The 24,808-nt window shown below is 33.3% G+C and overlaps 1 protein-coding gene across 1 annotated transcript in view; it reads right to left on the bottom strand.

The window, feature by feature from the left end:
- Nucleotides 1-2,198: 2,198 nt before the first annotated feature.
- The window catches only part of LOC143178915 (neural cell adhesion molecule 2), a 318,833-nt gene continuing 296,223 nt past the window's right edge, over nucleotides 2,199-24,808 (bottom strand). The window contains exons 5-16 of the mRNA XM_076377850.1: nucleotides 20,857-21,065; nucleotides 16,628-16,738; nucleotides 15,594-15,800; nucleotides 12,043-12,197; nucleotides 11,028-11,172; nucleotides 7,850-7,980; nucleotides 7,051-7,210; nucleotides 5,783-6,082; nucleotides 4,671-4,970; nucleotides 3,690-3,914; nucleotides 3,433-3,590; nucleotides 2,199-3,024 (exon numbers count right to left, since the gene is read on the bottom strand). Coding sequence (XP_076233965.1) covers nucleotides 2,650-3,024; nucleotides 3,433-3,590; nucleotides 3,690-3,914; nucleotides 4,671-4,970; nucleotides 5,783-6,082; nucleotides 7,051-7,210; nucleotides 7,850-7,980; nucleotides 11,028-11,172; nucleotides 12,043-12,197; nucleotides 15,594-15,800; nucleotides 16,628-16,738; nucleotides 20,857-21,065 — 2,476 coding nt within the window. The 3' untranslated portion in view covers nucleotides 2,199-2,649. The remainder of the gene's footprint in view (nucleotides 3,025-3,432; nucleotides 3,591-3,689; nucleotides 3,915-4,670; nucleotides 4,971-5,782; nucleotides 6,083-7,050; nucleotides 7,211-7,849; nucleotides 7,981-11,027; nucleotides 11,173-12,042; nucleotides 12,198-15,593; nucleotides 15,801-16,627; nucleotides 16,739-20,856; nucleotides 21,066-24,808) is intronic.

Genomic DNA, 24,808 nt, shown 5'->3' with positions numbered 1-24,808 from the left:
TTTGACCAATGAAACATAGAATACTTTGTATGCATTTAAACCATTACCCTTTGGAAGTCATTCTTATTTGCATAAACATATGTATACTGTAGTATAAAATAAAATGTGTTAGTAATTACATGAACATATTTTAAAAAATAATTTATCTAAGAATGTTTATTTATTCACTTATTTACAATGAATTTTCTTTACGTATATGTATACTTAAATGTAAGTATACTTATTTATAAGTATATACATTAATATATTCACAATGTTTCTGGAACAATCTTGCTTGTTCAGAAATCAATACCTAAGATTTTTTACCATTTTATCATGTTTCATTATCACTGAAATACAATTTGTTTCTCATTTGAATAGAGAATATAGACTCCAGATTTCTAAGACTTAGTTCTTACATCTCAATAATAAAGTTTCAGATTGTAAAGTGGTAAAAGATATTTTAATTTTTTGGGAATTGGCATATCCTACTTTACAATACAATTTTTGATATATACAAGTATTATATATACGTATATTTATGCATATATCCATTAACATACATTTGTGCACGAAGGCATGCAATGTATGTTGCATTTTACTTAGGATTGGTAAAAATATACTAAATATAATATAATTGTAGAAATTAATTTTACTTAAGAAAGTCTTCTTTCTGCAACATTTGTAGCTATTATGAAATAATCACACAACTGTCTTAATATTATTGAGTGACAATGGTTTTGTTTATGATGTAACAATAGCTTCTGTAGCAAATGTTCCATATGTTTCTATTTTCTTTGATTTCAATAGATTTTTTAAATACTTTTTTACATTATCTTATTCTTTCATGAGACACGTTATTGTCACGTTAGTAAACAAAATAAAATATATCTATTTGATAAGGGATAATATTAAATATTATATAAAGTTGTCGGTCATAAGAATATTCAGTATATACAATAATAATATATTACAAACTCATGTTAAAAACAGTTCAAAATGTTAGAGAATAATGTAATAATCTTTAATTGAAAAATGCTTTTAATAAATCAAATTTGCTAATGATTAATACAAAGCGAGAGAGAAAGAAACTGGAAAATAAAAATAGAACTAAGTGCTATTATAAATAATCAATTATTATTAATCAGATGAGTTTTTTTAATGGTTGAAGATGTTTTTTAAAAATGTAAAATTTAGTGTGAACATATATTTTTTCTTAAATGAACATCAGCAGTTTATTATACACTTCCTACTTTGTGAAATTAAAAGTTTCAGTGAATATAGAAATATGTACATTTTTCAGTCAAAAACAACTTTTCGTATAATACAAAATATTGAAAACTAAAACAATTAAAAAGCATAACTTTTCTGCAAATTTCTCTTTTATTGTATCATTGGCAAAAAAATCTGATACGTGTACAGTACAACTTAAATCTTTTGGTATGTGAACCTGAACTCTCTTTACAAAGTCATATTTGGTACGGACCCATTTATACATATAAGAATCTTAATTTATCTTTCTCCCATTCGTAACCTAAATATTTATGCTCATTAAAAAAAGCTACGAAACGTTGTTACTCTTTTACTTCTTTCAAGGTTTTCGCAGTTTTACAATACTTCTATTATATATTTACAAACAAGTTTGTAACACACATGATTCTTTAAAGACAGTATAACTATACATATAATATCATTCTATAAACATATATGAAAGCTAATAAGAATAAGATATATATAAACAAGTTAGTACTTATAATAAAAACATAAGACACGGAACTAAATTATAATTTAATAAAACATCTATAATAAAAATACAGAATACTGAAAATAAAAAAGTAAAAAATTCGATGTACTGAAAGTACTGAATGATTGTTTTGTGCGAATTAAAATTAATTATTAATATGAATGATTAATTAGAAAATTAAAAATAAATCATATATTGTATATTCTAGTTATGTTTCCTGTATACTTTTTACATTTTTTTCTTATACATAATATCCAATGGATATTTGAAATGCAACAAACATGTATTAAATTCAATTAATTTAGATGAAGTTAGTTTCACATATTACATGAATCAAATATTACATATATTATACAGAAACATTGTTATGAAAGATATTAATATTGGAAAGCCAATTTATTATTTGAATTCAATTTAACGAATTTCATTTGGTTCTTTGATAATCACTGATGAATTTAATTAAGACAGAAAGAAACAGAAAAATTTGTTGCATTGTTAATACACTTATGGATTTTTGTTAACTAAGATAATTAAGCCTTACACGTCGTCTGCTATATTAAGATCTTCAAATCAGTCTTATTTATCAAACTCAGGATAAATCGTTCAATATCCTTCAAGAATTTAAAAACTAACATTATCTTTACACGTATTCATTATTGATATATTGAGAAGACTCATTGTTCCTTCGTACCCCTTTGCTCTACCACCTTAACACCTATTCCACAACTCAAAGTAGATCAGTCCATCTGATATTGATTTGAATTTGACTACTTTACACGTTTATCACTTACCAAAGAGCCATACATGTCTTACTGTAGGACAAACGGTCGATAAACCTCAATTTATTAGCTAGACGCGCGTATCATCACAGCGTGATCACATCAAACATAGTATTCGTTGACGTTCAGCGCGTCAGAGTCGCATCCCTATACACAACTTTCTTGAGTCGAGATTAATGGTGTACGAACAGTGACGACCTCCCTTGTGGGATGATGTTTACCCGTCATCGTTGAGACGTTCATCTCTTGAAACGTACTTTTAGTCGATAATGGCGTTATCGCACAAGACGATGTATTTGAAACCTCAATCTTCGATGGTTTCGAGTTGTGGTCTATGCAAGCATAGATTGTCGCTTCTTTTGTGTACGGCTTACCGCCCACAATTATCCCGCTACCATAACCCTGAATGGTGCTTAAGCCACCAACCCCGCTTATACTTGTCAACTTTGTGTCAGTTGTTAACGTTGATAAAGTCGTTGGTCGCGTTAGACACAATTCGGCATACGTTATGTCCCCAGATAGCTGGAACAAATACAGAAAATGCATTCATCATTTGCGCAACATGTCCTGATTTAAATTCAATTCTTTGAAGTTCATTTCAGTGTAATTTACAGAAAGACATTAGGTGGTCTCATTTTGATAGCATATTCTACTTGTTTTCAAGGATGAGAGAGAAAGGCAGAAGGAATAATTTCTTCAGGCTTTCCAGTGTTTCTAAGATGTTTCATCATGAACAAAAGGTTTATATCTGAGAAAGGAAGAGCCTCTTCTTCCTTAAGAATATGCTACCAAAGTGGGAACACTATTTTTTCGTATTTCATATTTTACAAAGTAAATAGAAACTATCTAACTAGGGAACTATGTTTATTTTTGTCAATTCTCTTAGGACGAGACACAGTGGCGAAATAAAATATTCGAAATTGTACGTACTGGTAAAGTTGGATAATTATTATACTCATGTGAATATGGTAGACTTGGTAGATGATTGACTTGTTGTACTGAGAGCGAGGATGTTGGAAGTCCATCTGGAGTATTTTGTGTAGCCATAGGCGTGCCAGACATTGATCCCGTCAACTGATAGTCTGAACCTTTTAATTTAATTTACATTTCAATTATAATTCTTTACATTATTTATTCCAGCTGATTCAGTCTGGTCCCATAAATTCTGAAGAGTAGCAATATCGTACCTTTATTTATTGGCACAACATCAGGGTTCCTATCGTCTGTGTCGTAAAGGTCTTCGGAGCTAGGCGCAGTGCTCTTTTTTATTGGCAAGTCGCTCGGTCTCTGGGTCCTCCTTTCGTTCCTGATTTTCATGGCTGCCAGAATAGTGATGGTAATTAAAAGTAAAGCGGTAACCACTCCGATCAGACCCCCTAATAATGGGGTGATCTCGAATGGTACCCGGGTGCCTGTGAACAAAACGCGTACTACTTTTGTGCAAACATGTTCAAATGGAATTATCCTGGAAGAATAAATTATATTAATAGTGTTTGTCAGTGTGGGCTCGTAATTTTAAATTGATAATGGTGTTATATCTTGTAGGGGATTCTTTTCTGAAGAAAATATTATACCTACATGTGCATGATGTTAATAAGAATCTCCAATGGAAATTGATAGAAAAATAGTCTTACTGTAAAGCAAAATCACTGTATACATTCTAATAGAATTTTTAATGAATATACAGGGTGATTCTGGTAATTGGAGCAGGCTATAGCTTTATTCCAAATGAAGTTAGAAAAGGATCGTAGAGAAAAATTTTATACAATTTCATAGAAAAAGAAAAAATTATAAAAATTTACACTTATGATGATAGAAAACTAACATAGTAAGTCTGTAAAGAATGAAATATCTCGTAAAGTGCGATGTTCTGAAAGACATTACATGTATCTTTTATATTCACTCGGAATAATATTTAGAAATGAATTTATTCAAACAAATCCCAGGGTCCCATTAAAGAAATAAGTGCAATTGCACTTAGGAAGTAGATCAATGCACTTCTGAAAAAACTGAAGTATCTTGTTCTAGTTTCGTTTGAAACAGTACTCTAGTCTGTCTCAGTTAGCAAAATCACACATTATAGCAGTCAGTGTTAAAAATAAGTGAATATTCTGCTCTCTCAACAACGTTGCCTGGAAGTGAAAGAAAATATACATGGTATAACTTACCAGTTTGCTTCTCCGCAACTTTCAAAGTGAATCCCTCCAATAAAGTGGGATCGCTTTTTCCTTTCGCATTCACAGCATACAGGACCATATTGAGAACTTTGCCTGGTTCCAAACCATGAACCGTAAAGGCCGCGTTTTCTTTGGACGTAACATTTGCTTGAAGTCTCCCTGTATGTTGATCGAAGACTTCAAGAAGAAAATGTTGAGGCTGACCGCCGTCGAAACCAGCCGAACATTCCACCGACAGTGATTCGGTTGTCTGGTTCGACAGGGTGCAGTTGTATGGGGATTCAGGTTTCCCTGTAATCAATAACGTTAGAATCTGTTAGACAGTGATCAATTGTCATTCTGCGAAATGGACATTCGATATAGGATCCTATATTCTAGAATGCAAGAGCTCCTGTGGGTTTTGGCGAAACACAGGATCTCCTTTCAATACCAAAATATTTGTAGAAGTGATAGAGGAATTAAAATCCAATCGAATTGAATCGATGAGTTGAGGAACAGTACAAGTCCAAAATCAGGCATTTTCAAATAATCTCAAAATTATATTTGGACCTCAGAGCCAAAGAGTATAAAGTCACACAGGAAGCAAGAGGATTATTAATATACTCTGACTCTGGAGATCAGATATAGTTTTGGGATTATTTAAAAATGACTGATTTTGAACTTGTATTGTGCTTCAATACACAGATTCAATCGGAAGATTTAGAGCAGAGGGAGACTGAAATAAGATAAATGAAGAGGGTCTCACGCATTATAATGATTCATTAATTAAGAAATGAAGCGAATTCACGTGAGATGCCACATCACGTGAAATGACGTGGCACTAATGTACTCCCTGCTTAGTCATTTCACGCATTTCCATGTTTCACGATACCAAACCAGTTCGCGGAGAACAATAGAAGTACACGATATCGACCCACGTGTCTCGACTACTGGCCGAAGTTCGTATATGCTACGGTCTCACGTGTTTTCGATATTATCGCGTGCTCGTGTTTATGAACTTTATCAACGTTATCGAGGGTGGTCCACTTTTTCAAAAGATTTACATTATTACACGTGCTCGATAGGGTAATTGTTTTTAAACGTAAACGTGTGATCTTACGTACCTGCTGGAATGATGTGGAATACGCATGCATTCTTCTGTTGGCCGGCAGTATTACTTGCCCAGCAAAACACTGTGCCATAATCCATTTCAGTGACTGGTCGATACACGAGAACACTCTCAGTTTGCCGCGTCGAGTTTTTGTACTGCGTTTGCGGTACATCTACCATCTCTTCGGTATTGTTAAAAGTCCAACGAAAGCTGTCTGGGGGTGGGTACGCCTCTACTTTGCAACTTACTCGAGCGTCTTCGTGACGAGTCACCCCGTAAATACGTTTCTGTCCTGGCACGCAGATGGGTTTGTCTGTGACCAGTGAATAAGCTTGTTGAAAATTTTGGTAACTGTACAGAGTGTCGGACAACAGGTGTCAGAAATGTTAAGGGGCGATTCCACCTGTTAAAATAGGATGAACATTAAGAATGACAAACTTGAGTTTAAATCTTCGTTTCAGAGTAATTCATTGTTGAGAAAATGTTTAAAATTCGTGTGAAATGTGTCTGAGTCGGGACTTATTCTATTGCCAACGTGCAGTAAAGTCAGACACAGCGAAGTCAGTAGAATAAGCCCCGAGTCAGAAACATTTCATGTGAATTTTAAGCGTCTCCTCAACAATGTTAATAACTTTAATAATTCTGAAACGAAGCTTTAAACGTATTTTCGTCATTCTTGATTTTCATTTTATTTTTGGCGTGTGAAACCGACCTTTAAAATTTCTGACACCTGTCGTCGCACATTCTGTATAAAGTAAAGATAAAATTGAATGAATTTTGATATAAAAAGAAAATATGAGAATTATATAAAGTCATTTCTACAGTTATATAACAATAATAAAATAATCATACTGCTATCGATTCAATTTTGATTCCCCCTTGGATTTTTTTAATTATTCGACATTTTGAGGTTCGCTGACTGTGTATATACATATATGTGTGTGACGTCTATTTTGTTTCATACGTATTTCTTTGTACTCACATTAAAGAAAATTTGATTCCATAAAATTTGTAGCATATTATGAAAAAATACTACTGGCAGAAAATATTATTTTCTAATCTCCTTCCCAATTTTTCAATAGAGATATATAGAGGGAAACTATAGTTTTTCAGCACGTATTATTTTTTCATGAAGTCTACCTAAATTTATTAGAATTTATATCTTATTTTATACGATATTTTTGTTTCACATAAAAGACGCGACTAATGAAAAATGTTCATGTGAATACGTAATACAATAATTTCAGTTATCTCTTAATTTATAGACACATAAAAACTCACACATGATTTTAAGTTCAACGTTATTGCTATAACCATCTCCTTCGACATTGCTGGCGATGCAAGTGTAATTTCCGGCTTGAGTGCGATTGACCTCTCTTAAAGCTAAACTGTGCTGTTGAACTATCACACCATTCTTTGCATTATTCTGAATTACATTCCCCTGAAACAGTATACAAATCAGAAAATTATAGATAAATTAATTATTCCTTATTCCTATTAAGCATATTTATGAAAAATAAAGAAAAAACATTCTCAGAATTTGCATTTTTCAAGAATACGAATAGTAAATGTTCTTTTAAGCTTGCTGAAGGAAAATTTTTTGGAACTCCTCAAAGGCCAGTTGCATTTTGTCTAGGTAGAATAATAGGCTTTTTCCTTTTATGTCTAGTTAGAAAGGAATGAGTTTCACAGAATGACCTTGGCATAATTCGAGGCCTCGCAGTTGCATGTTAAGGCTCGTAACTTTGAGATTCTGGGGTTCCACGAAAAAGGCAGTTTACTTAGCTATTTCAACGATTCTGTGATATGTGAAACTACTTAACAATAACCCTGAACATGTGGATTCGAGTGCTTAAACTGAACTTTAGATTTACAAATATAGGAAAAGTGAAAAGTATTTGTGAGATATCTTGCAATACCGAAAAACGATTTTAGCTTTGCTGTGCATGCTGTACCTGTTCTATTTTATAGGTTTATCTTTTATCTAGAAAATTTCGTAGAGTTGAGGATGTAAAAACGTTGTTTCTGCTTCGCCGTTGTTATTGCGTAAATTGAATTAAACTTTAATACTCCAACTTACATTATGTTTCCATATTACTTTGTAAGCATTGGGATTAGCATGTTCTTTGCATTCAAAGTAGACGTCATCGCCTTCTTCGATATCGTCTGGATTCATATTCGAGCCCAACTCCAGGTGCAAAATTGGAAGGACTAGAAGAAAATAGATTAATTATGTACACATCTTTAGAGCTCCTTCGTTTTTTCCACTTTTAATATTGCTTTACTTTGAAGATTATTTTCTCATTTTTTATATATATTTGCTGATGAAAAAGTGCTTTCAAGGATTAATCTCTCACAAGAAAATAATTACTAAAATTAACGATTGAAATTTGTATGCTGTAAGGGGTCTCTTTATTGGACAAAAAAATTGTTATTGAACGAGATTGACTGACTATGCATACTATAGCTTTTCCCAAATCGACTGACAGTTTCGGAATACAAAAAGCGTTTTTGTATCAGAGCGGTGGACGAGTTTCACATCTTTGATTTTAGCGACTGAACAAACTTTCATTTTATAAAAATTATATATTGCCTTTTTCAATAACTTTTTTTAGTTTTTAATATCTCGTAGTTCTCAGTTATTTGAATATTCAGTTTTGAAGGTTTCTGTGCTAAGTAAACAGGAAGTGGTGAAAATGATTTTTTATTTGCTTCAATTTGTAATTTCCAGGTCAGCTGTTTTATACGAAAAAACCAGTGAAAGGGAATATAAATGGTTATTAGCTTCTGTTTTAAAAAAATATTATCGAATGAGATTTTAGATGAAATTTTAAATGAAAAACTCCCACTTTAAATTAAAGGTTCGATCTGTTTTATAAAACGATCGTTGGTGTGCCGCTTTTTACACTAACTTGCTCAAAGCGTTACATTATGCAGCAAGCCACGAAGTAATCATCGAAGATTTATGCACATTGTAATGCATGAAGAATGGCCTTTTCCTAGATAATTTTGTGGATGTATTTGGTATAGTAACTAGAACTCCATTTCAAAAATATTCTATTTTTCTCAGAATTTGTTGACTGAATAAAATGATTCAGTATTAGCTATAACTTCGAGTAAAATAAATTTCATTGGTAATTAGTAGTTCATTTCGGATGAAACTAGCGTCAAACTAAGTTAACTGAAACATGAACAATAGGATAAGCTAGTTCGAAGATAGTTGAAGCTAGTCTAAAAAGCTGATTAAAGCTATTTTAAAAGCTAGTTAAGCTGTATTGGCGATAATTAAGCTACCTTGAAGCTGATTAAGTTACCAGCTTAAGCTGTTTAAAAGATTGATTACAGGCGCTTTAGAAATAAATTTGGATATTCATATGCTAATCATTTAGGTTGACCAGTCTTCATAATCTACGATGATTCACGATTATCTTCTATGATTGTGAAGTAGATTACTTTTCCATTTCGATGGGTGGGAAATAATTTACAATTTTTAACAGAAAAGTTCGACAATATTTTTTTATTAACCTTATAAACTGAATACTGTCTTTTTACCCATAATTTTTATTCTATAATTATTATTACTAATTATAGTCGTAACATAATCTGCAATTATTAATACTGAAGAAATGTTTAGAAATGTCTAGACTTTCAGTAGATTGTTTTAATTTTCTTTCTATTTATATTTGACATGGATTAAAGTATTAGTATCGTTAAGTTTGGTTTTTATTTCTACAGATAATTTTGTAGATTCCATTTTAAACTTTTGTGGACCAAGATATAAAAATGGAAAGATATAGTACAAATTCATTAAGATATAATAAGTACTACCGTGAATAATGTGGTTTCAGTCTAGAACGAGTGGGTCACAAAGGGTTACCATTGTTCAATAAGTTTTCAATAGAGACCATATTTTTCCTATTTCTAGGCTATTAGAAAATACTTCACTTGCTTTTCACTCAGTCACTCTGATTAATCTCAATTCTATAGCAGTTGATTCTTGCTTGTTTTCTCGCATACTATCGTTACTATGTATCAATCGTTTGAAGGAACACTTGAATTATAAATTAATATAGAGAGATATGGACTATTAATTCCTTAAATTCTCAGGAAAGCAGCAAAGCCATGAAAAAGTTGCACAGAGTACCTTAGGGATTCCAGATTACTCTCACACGAAAATCGACTAATAAACCGCAGGCTCCAAAACTAATTAAATCTACAAAACGAAATTTCTATTTGAAAATAAAAATTCGGTCATCTAGAAACTAGGTGAGCTACCAGCCCTCCTTGCTCCTTTATTCCCAGCAGCGATTAACGTGTAAACTTGCAATGTCGTACGCACAGTCAGTTCCTCCAACTAAGTTGCAACCATTTAACCGAGGGTATCGTAAACCTGCAAGTCATGTCTCATTCTAGGTGTATTACGTTGCAAAACTCGAAGGAATTTGATAAAAATTACCACTTGGAAAAGACAGTTTTAGAACGTGCGAATACAGAATTTAAATTACACTTCTTTCTTTAAAAACAAAAAAATAGTAAAATAAAATACTTATGGGCTTTTTTATTAGCTTCTGTAAAAGCTTCTTAACTACCTGTTAATTTATGAAGTTACATGTCATCGTTAGTGAGTTGAAGATTAGTTTAAGTTTAGACGTTTATCTGATAATATTTCAATAAACAAGGAGATAGGCTCTAATCATTTTCTTCTATGAGAAGAAATTTTTTTATGGGAACGAGGATCATACTGTCAATGATTATGGGGTTAATAATATGAAAGAATAAGATCATCTGAAATCTAAGTACCACAGTTGGACGACTTTGGTTATTCTTCCACTGGAGAAATGCAAGATTGATCCTTCTTTTTCAATTTCAGAATTCTTTGGTCTAATTTTTCTGAACTGTGCTCTTATACTATAGTTCAATAGTTTTCTCCATATTCTAACACATCATGCTAAAATCTGAACTTTAATTTTGAATAGACTACCTATGATCATTTTTTCTCAAGAGTCTTCAAATAGATATCATCAGTACAGAGCTGGTAAAGTTTCATCTAGGACACATATGGACGTAGTATCTGTCATATACATATAAGGGCTACTTTGATTTAATTAGTAATTATGACCATTTCAGCTAATAATACGCCAGATCCGAAAGTGAAATCAGACAGTCCTATCTACTGTAACCATACAGATCTGCCTTTATTCCAGATGCAACCTTACCAGCTCTGTGCAGTACAGTGTAGCATGTTTCGATTCACTTACAGAAGACGTTCAATTTCCACGTGTCCTCTGCTATTCCTCGCCGAAGTTCGGTGTTCTCCGCGCGGCAAGTAACTATCTTGTCGTGATCGTGTAACGTTGGCTTCAGCACCAGCGTCGAGCTGGTCATGTTACCGTCTGGTGACACCTTTGACAGAAAGATCTGGCCATGAGAGCGTGGAAGCAACATAAACGCTGTTGTATTTCACGTCCCCTTGGCTGATAATTAAACGGCTTTATTTATTAAATACTACATGCGTATCCAATAGTCGTGTATTAACGATGCTTGAAGATTATTTCGCTTTTTGGTAGATTACTGTTATCTTCGAAGCATGAAATAATACATCTCACTGAACATAATGGCATTCAATTCTGCATTTAAATATGGAAATAATGAATGGTTTCAGCAACGTAATAATTTAACGATATAATATAATAATGGCGATATCGTTAGAATTATCATTTTCGTTTATCCGTCAGAAAAGTATTGTATTTTCGTACAACTTTGGTTCACAGTTAATACAATCGTATTTCATTAATAAATACGACCACTGCCTTGAAGTTCTACATATATAAATTGTCAATATAGCTATCATGAAAGCAATCGATTTTTATTCTATTTGTAGAATATGTAATAGTGTATAGGTTTAGTCCTTTCAATCGTGAATAGTTTTCCTCTACTTAACAAGAGGATACATTTTCTCTAGTTTTCGTTGGTTTTGGTACACCAATTCTGCTCGATACATCGATTGCAATAACAACTACAAATAGACGGTGTTTCAAACAATGTGGAACATTTTTGAAAAGTAAGTTCTAGGCAAAAACAACGAGCAAGTTTTATGTATCCAATAAGGCTTCGTCTTTTAGCTATACACTATTCTGTGTTGCTTTAATTTTTATCTTCTTACCCTGTACAAGCTTTTAAATATTTGAACTCTCGGGCACTCTGTTCTCCAAGGTAAATATCGAAAGTTGTCGTGCAATTTTTTAGACGCTAGGTTCAGAAGTAAAGAAATACCTTCTCTGTATAGTTGTTCAATTTCTTCCCATCCATGTACCAAGATAATCTAGCTGGTGGCCTTGAACCAATGGTCATGCAGTTTATATCATATTTTCGATCGGCACTAAGGGGCGTGTCCTCACTGCTAAGTATCGTCACGCTTAATGGTTTTACTGAAATGCAAATAAATATGTAAAATTAATTTCCTCAAGATTCGAACAGTACTCTAATCGTAAGAACAGGTATGCATAGTAGGTTCACCATGTTTAGTGGGTCATTCTGAATTGAAAAGGTCTTACAAGGTGTTAGCTGGGAATTCGTTAAACCTTATGTTAATTCTTAAGCTTCTTTGCTGTCTTCCTGCTCTGTTTCTCGCGGGATTAATTCTATTTTAAAATCGAACAGTTCATAAACAGAGGTCTTCTAATGAAACTACAAATGAAGCAGTTCCATAGAGAAAGATAAAGGTTCTACTTCCGAGTTCCGAGCTCTCAATTCTTCTGTACCTAGTAGCAAATGGTTGTGCCGCGAAACCAAGACCCTCTGTAGCGTAGATATTAGTTTTTAAAGATTCTTAGAGACCCGATACATTTAGAAGAAGGATTTAGAGCTTGGAAGAAATTCCCTCTTATTGCCAAAGTTCTTTCCATCACGAGAAAACAAGGTAAGTACTGTTGTATCTCTTCCTCGGGAAATGTGTTCTAGGCGTGCAATGAAAAGTAGGTCGTACGACATCTTCAGAAAGTTAGATTCTCAGAGAGAGAGAGAGAGAGAGAGAGAGAGAGAGAGAGAGAGAGAGAGAGAGAGAGAGAGAGAGAGAGAGAGAGAGAGAGAGAGAGAGAGACAATTAATCAGTTAACCGGCTTTCTGTTGGACCTTGGTTAGTATCGTTAGCAGCAGTGAGTCTTATAATATTATTAGTCAGCATATTGAGAACTTAGACTGCCATCCGTTGTCAGTCTGTACCTCTAAGCACTTAAACTTTCTACAATTAATTTTCGATGCACTCTACGAGTGCTATTGAGTTAGTATCACAGGAAGCAATCAGACTAATAGCAAAGTATAGTACTGCGTGACGCACTCATCCAAGCACCTCAACGCAAATACTCTAAAATTGCAGATCGTTATTTAAACATGTCCATATATCTCTGGTACTTTGATTTATTTGTTAATTAAAATAATAGAAGGTGACCAATCATTTTCCTGAAATTTGGAGAACAAGTTTTATAAGAACTATCACAACGGTAAATTTTTTTATATTTTTATTTTATGAACTTTCAAAGGCGTGCAAATGATCAAATTTAAGAAATTTTTAATTTTTTTAATGTAATTAAAATTAAAATTAAAAATCAAATAATTTAAGGAATTATAAATTCACAGGGAGATTGCAAATATTCGAGGAAATACTACTAATAATTAATTATAATTTATTTAGATTAGATAAAACTTGTCGATGTAGAACACTTTTGTCACTGGTGTTTGCCCTTAGCTAATCATTACTCTGTATTTAACAAAATCTAGAAGACGATTAATAAAAAAATTAACTTTATTCCTGTTATTTTAATAAATTTAACAAGGTCAGCTTAGGTTTATTTACCGAGTAGTCTGGTTTATTAACCGAAGCTTCGTAATCAAACGTTTTAACCGAATTTGTACTTAATCAGTTGCTGATTGATGCTTTATTAACAACTGACTTTGTATTCTCTTGTATAATTGAGCTCTGAAAGTGATTACTGGTTCTTGTATAATTAAGCTCGTTGTGATATTAGCGAGCGACTATAGGTCGATAATATGTGCAAGAAGTACTGTCTACAAATTTTACTATTATCTATTGTGTATATAGAACGGTAGAAATAATGTCGTTTACTAATCTACGAATTTAATAAGAGTTACTGAACTCTTAAAATTGAATCAGTTTTAAATAAATAAATAGTAAATAAAATATCGAATAATGAAATACATTCGTATTTGAAATATTTGAAATCAACTAAGATTTGTGTTAATTAATTATATTAAACCTAAATAGAAGTATAGTATTATTTTGTAACGAAATAAAGTGACTAGGAAATTTTGAAATTATTTCTTATTTCAAAATTAGAATCCACTAATTATGGATTAACGTATATATTATTACAATTAAATGAAATAATTGTTTGAAATGTCCAGGTCTGACTTGTGTAACAATTGTGTAATAGTATTTACGATCCATTTGTTTCGCGTTGCTTTTTTCGCGAATTGAATATGTTTCACATAAATTTGCCGAGAAATTTGTTATGTCAGTATAAAGACAGGAAGAAGAATGCATAGAAAGTTTTATTGGCATCACGTCGGTCGATTATGGAATTTAAATTCCTTCTTGGTCATTATTCGACGTCCCAGCTGGAAGGTGAAGGGTATTCGATCAATACTTTCTCAACTCCGTGACAAAACTTTCTCGAAACCGTTTACGATTCCGCGTTAACTCACGAGCCTATTTTCGCAAAGGATCATAAAGCGAAAGTTGTGTTTTATAACAACAGAAATTTCGGCTCTGACTACTGTGGAAGTTGAAGGCACTGCAATGAATTAAAAAATACCAGCACAGATGTCGAGAATGACCGTGTACAAGCTTTTGAATTTTGTGCTGCGTTGTACCCGAAATGATGAATGTAGCAAAATGTATTAAAATTATCGAAGATTATTCTAGAAGTGGCCTTTTTCGGCATTTCTTCGTGTTCTCTAGAAAGTAACTAACTTCTACTAGCAGTGTTACTGAGTATTATTGGATGAGAACTATTTTAATTAAGCGAGAAAGCTATAAAGTAAATGTTTTATGTGCACTGACCCAATAAATTTTGTTCATTGCATTTATTGACGTAGGATATTCCGTTTTTTATTTTTCATTCAGAATCGAACGTGTATAACTTTTTAATTGTAAACAAAAAATGTTAAAGTTCATAAGCAATAATTGCCAGCATGTATGTTAGTTCATTTCACATGAAGATGTTTACAAGCCCTTTGTTCTGGGTGATTAAAAATTTAATCAAAACGACTCGAAACTTTTTTCAAATAATGGGATTTGAGAGAAGCTCTGTACTAATAAATGATAAAAGTTAATTAAACACAAAAGAGTTTGGAATTTAATACGTAACGATTTAAGTACAATTTTAAACGTATGAATATCTTTGAAGCAAATTTTAAAGGAGGCTCAAATAAGTGTTAAAGTAGAATGCATACTTAAAAAACAGTCTTTGAAAGAAAAAATCTAAACTTGTGTACTACGAAAAATGAATGAAAAAGAAATTAGTACTCTTAAGTTAATAAGAAAATTTAGCTGTTAAAGCTTTCACTATTCCTGAATTAAAGTGTTAACTTCTATTATATACTAACAAGTTGGCAGATAAAAATACACAAAATACTGTGACATAATTATAGAGACTTTTTTGCAACAGTCTGTGATATAATACCCAGGTTCCATGCCAAAACTATGAGGGCATGCTCTGTTTCATTATTCGGTTTTGTCAGTCGCGATATTCTTCATCTTTTCCCTTGATACTTTCATCTGCATATTATGTAAAAAATATATTTACAATGCATCTCGATGCGCACAGAGACAGACACAGGCTGGCTGATGTTGTTGTTGGATGCTTGACAAGTGAATACTGCATGGAGATCAGCTCTTGAGAGTTGTCTGATTATCAAAGTATTCCTGCGAAGAGCTGGAAACTCTCCTGGTTCATCTTTCGAATCAAGGAGCATTTCTCCACGCCACCATCTCACCTTTGGTTCAGGACGACCTAAAGAGTGATACAAAGTGAAATAGTGATATAAAGAGTGGTTTGTTTGTGATTCGCGTGATTCGAAACATTTAATAAAATACGCAGATATTCTATTTAATTTCTTAATATTTGGTAAAGCGACTGAAGGGAAGATATTTGCTTCTAATTTTTCAGAGTATGAGATTGTCAAGGAAAAAAGAATATTTTACAATTGTACGTATTATAGTAATATTTTTAAACTAATAATATTCCTCATAAATTATGTATATTAACTCTACAATTATAAAAGCAGAAAATGAAGTAAAGCTTATCTAGACATCGCGAGTTTGGGATATTAAATGGTGCACATACCACAAAGAACTGAAATACAGCTTGTTTATATGTCTAGTAACTTGTCCATTATACAGTTATTTAATTAACATAATGTGCTGGAAGACTCATTTCCAATGTACAAAAGGTATCATGTGTGAAAGGAAAATTTACTCAGTAACAGGCGATTTATGTAGTATCAGAACAAAAGAGAATACGATTTTCCATGAACGTATACATGTAATTGGTTTTAAGTGGTAAATTTATCCCTTAAGTGGATCTCACACATCATGTTACACCCTGCTTAATAGGATCAGATTCTGGTTGGTAACATCGGCCACGGTTTTAGTCGCAGTAGTGTGATATTACAAGCTTTATTTCAATTTCTTCTAAAATTCAAATTACTTCTGTAACCGTTTACATCAGAACAAGGTGTAATTAAAGTTTCATAAATGATAAAATATTTGTATGAAATTTCGTTTGCCCACATTTATGTAGGAAATTATTTTAAATTATTTAATCGTGAGAGTACTTACCACCAGAAACAAGACACTGCAATTTCATATCTCCCCCTTCCTCGTATGGACCAGCATCCGTTGACACAGTTTTTCCATGTTCATCAATTATGTTTGGTTTCTGTGGTGGTACTGTAATAAAACACAGAGAGCCAAGGTTTCATTTAATATTCATTTGGAAAGGGATTTTTTGTGCAGTTGATTATTTCATAAGATTTGTTTGTCAGTTATTTTTTCTAGCGATCTTGTCGGTATGAGAGGTAGTAATTAGAGTGTTATTTTATTTCGAAGTGCTACTGATTTAACGTAGAGATATATTAACTTTAGAGCATCATTACTACCAAATTGTGGCAGAACGTACTTTTTGTGGTACATTCGTTATTTTTGTGTGGCCTGTTATGAAACGAGTAAAACCTACTTTTTGAGGATTTAACGTGGAATGCTTTATGTGTATTTCAGTTTGATGTATGCGTTCAGTTGTTTCTGAAGTGATGCCACTTTTTCTTCCATTTTTTTTTTCATTAGAAATTTGAAATGGGTCTTTATGTTCTTGAATCGAATTGGTTTCTTGCTGGAAAAGCTATCTTCTTTAAATGCTGATAATTATAGAGGGTGTTCGATGACAGGTGTTTAAAACTTTAAGGTGTGATTCTACGCGCTAAAATAAAGCGAAAATCAATAATGATAGAAACGCGTTTGAGGCCCCGTTTTAGAGTTATTAATTCTTGAGAAAATGCCTAAAGTATTTTTTGTTAAACGTGCCTGACTTGGAACTTATTCTACCAACATCGCTGTGTCTGACCTGCGACTTATTCTACTTACTTCACTGTGTCTGATCAATGACTTATAATACTAACTTCGCTATGTCTGACCTGGGACTAACTCTACTGACTTCACCATGTCTGATCTGTGACTTATTCTACTGCGTCTGACCTGGCTACTATATACTAACAGTAGAATAAGTCCAAAGTCAGGCATATTTTACACATATTTCAAGTATTTTCTCAGCAACTAATAACTCTAAAACGTAGCCCTAAACGTAATTTCATTATTCGTGATTTTCGTCCTATTCTACAATATAGAATGATCTCTTAAATTTCTGATGGTTGTTGTCGAATACCCCGTACAGTAAGCAATAGCTCAAAGGCAGTTTCGTTATCTGTAATTTTCATTTTATTTTGACGTCTAGGATAACTTCAATTCTCCTCCACCTGTAATCGAACACCTATTCCCGTTTCATTTCAAATCGAGAGATAGCTTTTTGCACGAAGCTTTAGGAGCACACTCTATAACTTTTACGATCCATCGCAGGGCAGTTAACCATTGCGCAATGGTCGCTATAACGTTTCGGGTGTAAAGTCCGGTATAAAAGGGTCAAAGATAACGCGGCAGACACCTAACGCTTGCCAAAAAGTATCGCACGCGTACACGCTCGCAGCCTATTTCACTTAGCAACCAGGACGATCGACCGAGGTCACTCGAGGGTGACATTAGCTGATGTTTATATCCACGGTCTATCATAAACCATCTTAGACCCTCCTTCGCTGTTATTAACTATGGTTTTTTGCGCCCACGATTCTTGACTGGCCGATCCACCCATCGTTCCCTTTATCCTGTAAGTCATTTCAAAAAGGTTCACTTTATGCTTGCATTAATATTAATAAAGCGATAAAGGCGGTTCCAATACTTTTTCAAATATTTATTAATTCATACTCATAGATTGTTTATAGATAAAAGTGTTCCGGAAAGAAAAATATTTTTCAGTATGAATATTTAACTTGTCGAAGTAATAGAGAAATGTTTTGGGTCTATTTATCAAATTTGGCGACGTTCATTGATAAGTTGTAGAACTTGTAGTTTCTCGACATTAGTTTTATCTTTCTTTGCTCTTTATTGTGTTATATGTATTATTTTAGATAAAAATATTTAGGTATATAGGGTGTTTGATGACAGTTATTAGGAATTTTAAGGGGTGCTAGTACAGGCTAAAATAAGACAAAAATGAAGATAGGCACAGTTGTATTTGGGACTTCGTTTTTGAATTGTTAATTGTTTAGAGGGCGCTTAATATACTCTTAAATTGTGTCTGAGTTAAGACTTATTCTACTGACTTTGCTGTGTCTGACTTAGGACTTGCCTATTCTACTGACGTGGCTGCGTTTGACTTAGGACTTGCCTATTCTACCGACGTGGCTGCGTCTGACTTAGGACTTGCCTATTCTACTGACGTGGCTGAGTCTGACTTAGGAGTTGCCTATTCTACTGACGTGGCTGCGTCTGACTTAGGACTTGCCTATTCTACTGACGTGGTTGTGTCTGATACAGTACAGTAAGTGCCAAGCCAGATACACTTCACGCTTATTTTATCCGTTTTTTAAACAATTAGTAATTTAGTAAGAAACCTAAAACAACAATTTAGACTTATTTTAGCATGTAAAATCACCTTTCAAACTTCTCAACATCAATTCAAAATAATTAATTATATCCTTCAGATTGCTTCAAACTCAAATAAATATTAAAAATCGAGAACCATATATTTCACACACTTCTACCAAGAAATTAAACGCTTAAAAATGCTCTAAAAACTGTTTTCTCATTTACAATAGATTTAAAGAAAAGAAATGCGTAACATTTTACAAAACACAATTCTGAAAGCTGAACTCGCTAGCAAATCGCAAACGTGTTTAATCTCGTTACCAAAATATGATTTCCCGCGTTTCCTTGCTAATTTTAGATTCTAGTAAAACCACAGAATACGTGTAAAGTTACGATAATCATTCTGTACTTTGTACTGACGATGCACTGTGATAATTTAATGGTCGAGTATATATTTCTAACTTGACACATTAATTATGATTTGACACGTCAAATATTTAGACCGATTAATTCCAACATGTACATGCGGAATGCTCTTTGATTCTCTGGGGATATTACGCGTTTTGAATTTCGGTGGTCAATAGTACAGGTAGTAATATGTGGTGTCGTTCGGTTATCTAACTTAATTGGGGCCGATAGCTTAATTCAAATCTTCCTATGTGAGTCATCTGTTACCTTAGTTACCCTCGCAGTTACCGTGATTAAGGCTTAGAAATTCCCGAACATTGATATCACTCTGTCCGCGTCTGGAAGTGATTTAGTAATAACGTAATTTGAATGTTTGCTCGTTATACGACCACAGAGGAATTTTATGATTAAGGGGGCAAAGATTAACAATGACTCGGCTAAGGATCCACGTAGTCGTGCTTTTAGAGTAATTAATCTTGTTCTCTATTTCGTGAGTGCGAGTTACAGTAGCAAAATTTTCATCAATATCTTTATGTGTGCATAGTACGTGGTCATTTGTTTATTTTTACTTTAGATTTTCTGTGAAAATTTGGTCAGAATTTATTTGACAGGATATCTTTAATGGAGATAATTGAAAATACTTTTCTGATTCTGGGGTGTTAAATGCTGTGATTTTCTAATTTAGTAGAAGATTTGAAAGTTTTAAGAAATGAGCAAGTAGAAATTTCTGTTTTAGTCAGCCATAGAGTCAGACAGAATTTTTCTTGATTATTCCTATGTACATATTTTGTTATTTGCAATTTTTTAAAATTAGTAGAGAATGTTTCACCTTCGAGGAAATTATTCGTTGTTTAAAGGCTGTAAATTGTTTCCTAGTAACTTTTCGGTAATATGAAGACTTGCGCTACTTCGATTAACAGCTCGTGTAGAAACTGCTAAATGGAGACTGATGATCAGATTACAGGAGATGTTAATTGACAAGTACTGTACTATTAAGAGGAAGAGAACGTTCAACAGGCTATTATTTTAACGCTTTGTTTACTAGAATCCTTGTTCTATAGCAGCATTATTTATCATCCTCATAGCAATATAAGCTGTTATCCTGCATTATATGTGGCATTATTTTTAACGTATAATGACATGTAGTCAGCTTAGTACAAACGATCATTTTTTGTCATAGACGATGACACAGTAAAAAATAATACTCAACCAAAAACATAATAAAATAACAAAAAATAATAATACTAGAAATTAATTTTGATACTAATTAACTAACATCAATGTACTTTAATACTGACTGATGAAAATTGTTTCTGTTATTAGAAACAATTTAATAGTATATAATAGTATTTAGATTTAATAGTATTCAATTTAGTAGTAAGTTTACTGTTTATCTTAAATTCGACAGAATTTACCAATCAGCTCCAACATTATAAAAATTTCAGTGATTCTGATTTGATACTAACCTATCACTGTCAGATGGACCCTTGAATTTCTGGTAGGACTCTTTGCGAAATCCACTCGACACCTGTACTCGCCTTCGTCCCTTTCCTCGATGTGATTTATATTTAGCGTCGCTGGTTCTGTGACTGTCCTGAAGAATGCTCGGTCGTTCAGGTGATCTTTATCGTTCCAATGAGATGCTTTCTCGGAATGCTTGCCCCTCATATCATAACTGAAACAGAATATTTCGGGCTTTATAATTTCTGTACGTAATTATTGGCCTTGGCTGAAATGAAACTTCATCAACCCTCTCTGACTCAGTCTCCATAAAATTGAACATAAACTTCAGGCATTTGTATTAATCAGTTTAAGAGCTTTGTAGCTTAAGAGACCCCAAATTCCTCGAGTTTGGACATTTCGGTAGTTCCTTCGCGGAGCTGATGCTGCAGTCTGTTGAGTAATATTCGAGGAAAAAATATTTAGATTTTCTGAACGTGAATGGAATATTAAATACACTTTTAGTTAAAGAAAATTCCTAAACAATTGTTGATCAGTTTTCCTTTCACTGTTAAATTTCATATTTTACTGTCCTATTGTCCTTCACTTATTTTTTCCGTATTTCTAATTAATACTTATTCTAAATGTTCTAACATATTTAAAATAATTAACACTATTCTCATATAACCGCAACGTATTTGTAAATTTCGAATCTCATTATGCACATATGTATACGTGTTTGCTAATAATCCTGTAGGGGGTTACACAGCTTAATAAAAAAAGGAAAAGAAAAACAAATACATGAAAGACCATCGCAGACTAATCCCAAAAAATGAAGGCTCGACAGGAGTTTTTGCACCAATGGAACACATCTCCGCTTAACCCCAAATCACGATTTGAACGTGACATTTATTACGGGACAGCTTAATACCAGCCATCGCGGCGTGTAATTTCCCTCGCCACCTTTCGTCGCGAGCATACGCGGGACAACGTCGTGGCTACAGATAAATCGTTCCGCTTCGAGGGAATATTACGAGGGGAAGATTTCTCTCGGTCCTCGACGCGCTCCTCAATTAGGTGCTCGGTGACATTGCCCGGTGTCCCCAGCGCAGGCCGAATTCCTTCTCGCGGGAACCAACCTGCGTGGAAAAAACAACCGTCCCCTTTCACAACATTTCCCTCGGAGCAAAACAATTCATCTGCGCTCGGTGTACACGCGGCTCATTAAAATCCTACTGCTTCAGGGGAGCGTCAAGGGAAGGGACCGCTCCTTCGCTCGGCGTGCCTCCTTGTTCAACTTAGTCAACTGGGTACCGACGTCGCTAGTATACCGAATTAGACCCGTCTTTCCTTGTGCTCGCTGATGAATCGTCTCGTTCCCCCGCGAAACAAAAAGATGCTTCTTCGGGCAAATTCGGAGGACAGCGCGGGGCCGAGGTAGTTCTTCGAAACCGAGTGCTGCTGGGTAACTCGGGAGGGCTGGTTTTGGGCGTGTTAGCGGGGGATCTTTAAGGTTGCGGTTGCGGAGCGAGCATGTTCGTGGTAACCCTTCACTAGGGGTTCGTTTCGAGGGAATCGTGGGCTATCTCGGAGGAATTCTGTGTGTAATTGTGATATAAGGTATTGTTGATGCAGGGGTACGTCTGGGACGTAAATTTTGATGTAATTTTACTGAATTTTTAAATGAAGCAATATTTGGGAAAGAAATTTCGGGTTGATGAAATATGCAATGGTTAAATGGAAAGTGTATTTCTGATTTTTATGTAGGTATTAAATTCATATTTCAAGCGGTCACAGTATTCTTGAAATATTAAAAGAATTACCTATATTTTAAAGTATTCTGTGGAGGCATACTATATTTCATATTAAGAAGAAGCAGGGTTTGTTGAAAAGAAAATGTCTGTGGTTCTAGGAAAAAACGAAAGAAGTCTCACATTCAAAGAAAGTTTGAGTTTATGGTTTAATTGAAGATTTAGATGGAATTTGTATTTTTGACATAAACAGATTAGATTAAAGAACTATTTCCTTAAAAAAAGCGAAATTATATTATGATCCATGTCCTTAAAATAGTATTCAGATTCCAAATTTCGAAAATAGAAATATGCTATGCATGCCTTTTTCCATAAAACCATAGATATTGCATAAAAGTAGGAAGACACTTAAGTCGTAAAAATAATTTCTTATAAAATTCTTCAATAGTTCACTGAACGTGTTAGAAGCTGAATGAAAAGTTTAGTTTTTATTAAAGTCCAAGTTGAATATCTTGAGCACTTCTTTTAAGAACAAAGTTCAATGAGAATATTATATTACTTAGCCCAACTTGCCATTGAAGAATTATTCAAATACAGAGTTGCTTTTATAACACCAGAGCAACGTCAGAGTAAATATTTAAATGAACATTTTTCATAATGTCTATATTCTCTATTTAACCCCGGGGTCACACTCACACGTTAGAAAACACTTTGTATAATAGTAGTAAAGGAATCTAATACATTCATTGTTATTCTAACTCTTTCAAACGATGGCAATTAGATCTACAATGCTTTTGCTGCAGTACGCGACTAAGTGTATTATACTCCACGCTAACCTCATAGAAAGCTACATGAAATCACTGTGTTCAAAGTACATTGCGTGCACTAATATACAGACGTAATTCATGTTCTTGTACGTGTTTCTTACACCATTCCCGAGAAATTGCTAGAGGTAGGTAGACGATTAAGCTACGCTTAATTTCTTTGTCACGCCTATCTCTATTTGCGTAGGGAATTGATAATTGTATTCACAAATATACAGTGCATAGGAAGCATTATTTTAATGAAATATTTTATTTTATGCCTGGGAAGGGATTAGGTAGAATTAATGTTTATAATTATAATATTTTATTTTACAATATTTGATTCGTAATAGAAATCAGCATTGATATTCTGACATTTAATTTCACGTGGAATAATTTTAACAAACTGCACGTTCAGTAAATTGTGACGTTTTGATTTTGTATAATCTGCATCAATGATGTGTGAAACTGTAGTTTTCACTTTAAAAATCTTTCACATTTACTCTTTTATTATAGTATTATCTTTCGATTTCAAGTGTTGTAATCTTCTAACTCAATGTTTTACAATTCTCGACTGTAAAATGATTTTAAAAGAGTATTTAAAATATAATACATAATATTCGTATTTCTTAGGTCCAAACATGGTGGTTGGAAAATGGGATTGAGCAGCGGAAGGTAACGTGAGTACATAATATTATATGTAGCATGCATGTAGCTACGAATATTATTATCAGACAGAAAAATATCAGAGAAATTTTAAAACCTGGAAGTAATAAATATGGAATATGGTAACTGAAAGTTGAAAAATGATTACAAAAATCAAAGAAGCACTCTGTATATTTTCATTAGATATTGTTCTTGAATCTGATTGTCACTAGTAATATGTAAAAAATGTCTGACAAAAGTTCTCATATTTAGACCAGACTGTTTTTTCGTCGAATTTCCGATACGTTTGGTAAACTATATAATAAATAAATGATTCTACTTTAATGTTTCAAATCCTGAAAACGCTTGCATTATTTACGAATAGAGCGACAGTATTTGTTAACTAAATAAAAGTATATCTAGTCCTCTGTATGATAAAGAAGGAAATTAAAGTTAAAGTATTAAAGAAGGAATGACAGAGTCTATTTTTAGTGAGACTTCAGCATGATAATTGGGGAAGGGGGAATGATACTACGCGGAATTGAAAGTTGAAGTAAGAACATTGAGAGGCAGAGTACCTACCACAGGAGGAAAGAATCTTTTAAGGGAAACGGGAAACAGGAAATGAAATGTGAATGGAAATGTTGGGAAAGACGGACGAGAGGGGGACATAATGTATTAGGTTATCTTGCAAGTACTGAGTGCTTTCTTTTTACATATTTCTAATGCGGAATAAAGTGAAGTACTTTACTTTACTTTCTGTGCGAGTAAAAAAATTT

This window comes from Calliopsis andreniformis, chromosome 5, assembly GCF_051401765.1.
Source record: "Calliopsis andreniformis isolate RMS-2024a chromosome 5, iyCalAndr_principal, whole genome shotgun sequence".
Taxonomy (NCBI): domain Eukaryota; kingdom Metazoa; phylum Arthropoda; class Insecta; order Hymenoptera; family Andrenidae; genus Calliopsis; species Calliopsis andreniformis.
The sequence above is the reverse complement of the archived record's forward strand: the minus strand, read 5'-3'. Positions and strand labels throughout refer to the sequence as shown.